Raw genomic sequence first — 3811 nt, forward strand, 5'->3', positions numbered from 1 at the left:
CAAAGATTTTACATTAATAAGATTGAACATGTCAAATCATTCACAATAATAAAGTTTATTCGTTAAACTTGTTCATGACACCTAAACACCAACTCCTCAATCCAAAACAACTAAAAAAATCTCCATAATAACATAATTTTCCACAATAGGATGAATTCCGTCAACTTAGTAATAAAGCCACTAATTTATATTTGTATTAATTTATTACTTTTTTGTATGAGTTGTTTGTGTAACAATTGGTTGATAATCTATCACTCCAATTTAATAATGCAAACTTAATTGAATAAGTTTTAATTGAAAAGACTACCATATTAGAGAGTAAAGACAAAAGTAATAGAAATAATAAATAAATAAGAAAATACATTTGTAAAAAATTATCTTTCGTTTAACTATGAATGAATAAATGCTGAAGGTAACGCCATAAACCACCAGACATCACATGAAGTTGTCATTTACGATAATTCTCAACAAAAAATGATCAGTAGAAAAATACAAATTCATATTTGGAGAAATACAGTTTTGCTTCTGACTAAAAATCACCCAAAAGATATAGAAAAATTACAAAAAAAACCACACACCTAGTTAACAAAAAAACAACCGGTGCCAGTGCTAAACTGCTAGTGCCACTCTCCTTCTATACAAAACACATCTACTTCCTCTCAGTGTTAGTCCAATTTCCACCACTTTTCCAGACCTAAAATTACTAAATCCAGAAAAAAAACATTTCTCTAAATCAAAAAAAAAAAAAAAGTTCATAGTTCTTGAGGCTGACATAGTTCCTTTCTCAGCTTTTGAGAGAAAAGCCTGCAGGCATCTATGCTCAGATCAATCGCCGCCGACAATGCCACAAACGCCGCTGCATCCTCCGTGCAATTCACATGCTGCACACTAACCTCCACCATCATTGCCTTCCCGCGCTTCCCTTCCCCCTCCACCGTCGCCGCCATCACAAACCCTTTGTAAGCACAGTACGGCCAAAGCCCATACCCGAAATCCCCACTCCCTCTCGGACTACACACCGGAGACGCCATGTTTGATTTCCGACCACTACCACCGTTGCCCGCCCCCGCACCTAAATCGATCATAAACCTCCCACCTTTGTTCAAGCTTAATGTGGATTCAGCCAATACGATGCCGGCGGCGGCGGAGTCGGGGATCAGTTCGAATCTGTACCCAAGTCCGTCGTGAGCACCACGTTCGCGCCAGGCTTCAAGGCGGCCCCATGGCTTCCATGTTCCGTCGCCGGGACGGAGGATGAGCCAACAACCGGGGTTGGAGCGGCTGACTCGGTCGGACCCAGGAGATGCGACGAATGGAGTTACCATTGATGCGGCGGCGACCGGTGACCCTGATAAATCGTGGACGGTGACTGACCATCCTTTTCTTTCTTTTCCTGGTCGTTCTCTGTCGCTTCCGAATGAACTCAGCCACTTCCGTGAACCACTGATGTCTGGTGGTAAAGATCTGTTGTACACAAATTGAAAATAGAGAATTGATTAAACCCAGACGTGAAGCAAAGAACATTGTGTCTTAATTAAATAATACTTTCGAATTTTGTAATCTGAAATCTGAATCATATCAGATGAAATAAAGTTAGGGATCCCGTCTCGGAGGGGGGAAATTGCAGAGATTCTTCTTCAATTTAAGGTTTATTCAACAGGAAAAGTATTATATTTATGTATTGCATTCAAATTAACAAAAAAAAAATTGAGCAACCTTAACAATGTCAGAGATACATTATCGATTTAATTTCTATAAGTACTGTGTAATTAGAATCAAAATCCGACAAAGTTAAAAGAAGTAATCATGAATGCTTGAACCAATCGAAAGCGTAAAGCCTTAATGTACGAAGAAAAGGTACCTGGATCGCTGATTACGGTCACCGGCGGTGGTTGAACGGAAGCTGAACTTGCAAGTGAACACAGGCTGCCGGATATTACCCTGAATTTGAAAAACCTGCGGACTACACACCGGCTCACCGTCGAATTGGAAAACGAATCGCGGATCCGGCTCCGCTTTGACATTCAAATGGAACTGCGCGCTTGAAGAGCTTTTATTCGCATCTTTGCCGACGGTGACCCAACCATTGTGAAATACACAAGCCTTGCTCTCCGTTCCGGCGAGATTCAACGGAACCGTCACTTTCGCTAACAGCTTACCGGAGCTCAAACCGCAACTACTCCCTCTCCGTCCAGTAAAAATCGATATTTTCAAGCTGAGTTTTCCGGCAAAAAGTGATTTAGCGACAAGCCTATCGAGATCAGACTTGCTCATATGAAAAGTAGCGGCTAGGGTTTGTACTTCAACATTCTGACTCTCCGGCGGCAAAAACGGAACCACGGCAGTGTAAACAGGAAAGTTCTTCAGCTTAATCTTACAAAAACACGGCGACGACGACGGGTGAATAACAGAGCGAGCAGCTTTCGACGCTACAGGTATCTTGAGAGCGAGATTGCCTACTGTAAGACGCACAAAAGGGCAAGGATCCATACTGTATTGTTGAAAATTGTTTTCGCCTTTCTCCGGCGATTCAACAGTAGTCGACGAAGAGGCGGCGGAATTTGGTGGAAAGATAGGGTTTAAGAAGCGGATGAAGAGAAGATTAAATCAACAACAGGCTGGATGTGGAGTAGGAAGAATGCATTGAGAAACGTGAAGGTGGTGATGGCCATGTTTGCAAAAGGAAAAAGCTCAGGCTTTTTATCCGGATGATCGATCTTCTTCGTGGTCGCAATCTTGTAACTGAAAATTATCAGTGTTTTTGTTCCTCTTTCAAAGGTTTAAATGTACGGAAAAATCGTGAGTGTGAGGGAGAAGATCAGAGGAAGGAACTTTTGCAACTTTGATCCTTGTATTATGTGTTAGTTGTCTACTTTTGCACTTAGTTTTCATTTCAACTTTATTATTAGCCCCTTACCTTTTTTATGTTTTTATTATTGGATTTCATATCAGAACACTTTCTTGTTTGTTACTGCATCTTTTCATTTTATGTTGTTTTTAAAAGTTCAATGAATCCTATTTGCAAAATAATAATTAAATTATGTATTCTTTATGTTTAATCATTGTAATCTATTAATAATATTGGTAGTTTCATTATGTAGTTTAGTTTTTTTTTGTTACTTACACATGTTTTTATTTAATTGTATGTTAAATCAAAATAAAACTACATTAACTTTTCTTGGGGTTTGGCTTTAATGGGTGTTTTATCCAAGATTATAGAACTCGTTATTAGGTATATGTTTAGCCGATTGGTGAGTGATGTGTACTCGGAGGATATTCGGATTCGGTAATTTATTTATAAATATTTTTAGAGAAATTAATATCAAAATCATAAGTTAATTCAAATATATAACAAAATTAGATACATATGAATACATAAAGACTAAAAACATACAATGGTCTCGTTTCATAAATAATTACTGAAAATTTAAAATATATATGTTATAATACTTATATTTGTGTGCAGGGGCGGAACACAAGTACAAAATCTTCGGGGCCGAAATCGAGACTTCCAGTGATGGAACAACACTATTATCTTTTCTTAATAAAGATGAATAATAGCAAACTTGAAAATAATCTTAACCATTGCCAAATCAAAATCAAAATATCATGACTAACTTCTAACAACAACAACAACAACAATAATAATAATAATAATAATAATAATAATAATAATAATAATAAACAATTAGGTTAAAGTTGATTATTATATCATATTTTATAATGTTTTTTTTTCAGTTTTTTTTTTTTATCACATTCATCGATAGAAAAAAAAACACAATATTAAACCCTATGAAACAATGAAAAGACA

The 3811-nt window shown here is 37.2% G+C and overlaps 1 protein-coding gene across 1 annotated transcript; it reads right to left on the bottom strand.

The window, feature by feature from the left end:
- Positions 1-482: 482 nt before the first annotated feature.
- Positions 483-2796, bottom strand: LOC145000844 (formin-like protein (DUF1005)). The gene is made up of 2 exons (XM_078960126.1): positions 1862-2796; positions 483-1464 (listed from the first exon to the last, which is right to left on the bottom strand). The coding sequence occupies exons 1-2, from the start codon at positions 2488-2490 to the stop codon at positions 753-755; spliced, it is 1341 nt and encodes a 446-aa protein (XP_078816252.1). The 5' UTR covers positions 2491-2796; the 3' UTR covers positions 483-752.
- Positions 2797-3811: the final 1015 nt, after the last annotated feature.

This window comes from Lactuca saligna, chromosome 6 (assembly GCF_052625555.1).
Source record: "Lactuca saligna cultivar CGN05327 chromosome 6, ASM5262555v1, whole genome shotgun sequence".
In the NCBI taxonomy this organism is placed as follows: Eukaryota; Viridiplantae; Streptophyta; class Magnoliopsida; order Asterales; family Asteraceae; genus Lactuca; species Lactuca saligna.

What these genes read in the sequence shown, in the direction of transcription:
- LOC145000844 (XM_078960126.1), bottom strand. Translation starts at nt 2,490, where the DNA reads ATGGATCCTTGCCCTTTTGTGCGTCTTACAGTAGGCAATCTCGCTCTC. An exon ending in GACCGTAATCAGCGATCCAG is followed by an intron (nt 1,465 to 1,861) that starts GTACCTTTTCTT and finishes TGTGTACAACAG; the next exon opens with ATCTTTACCACCAGACATCA.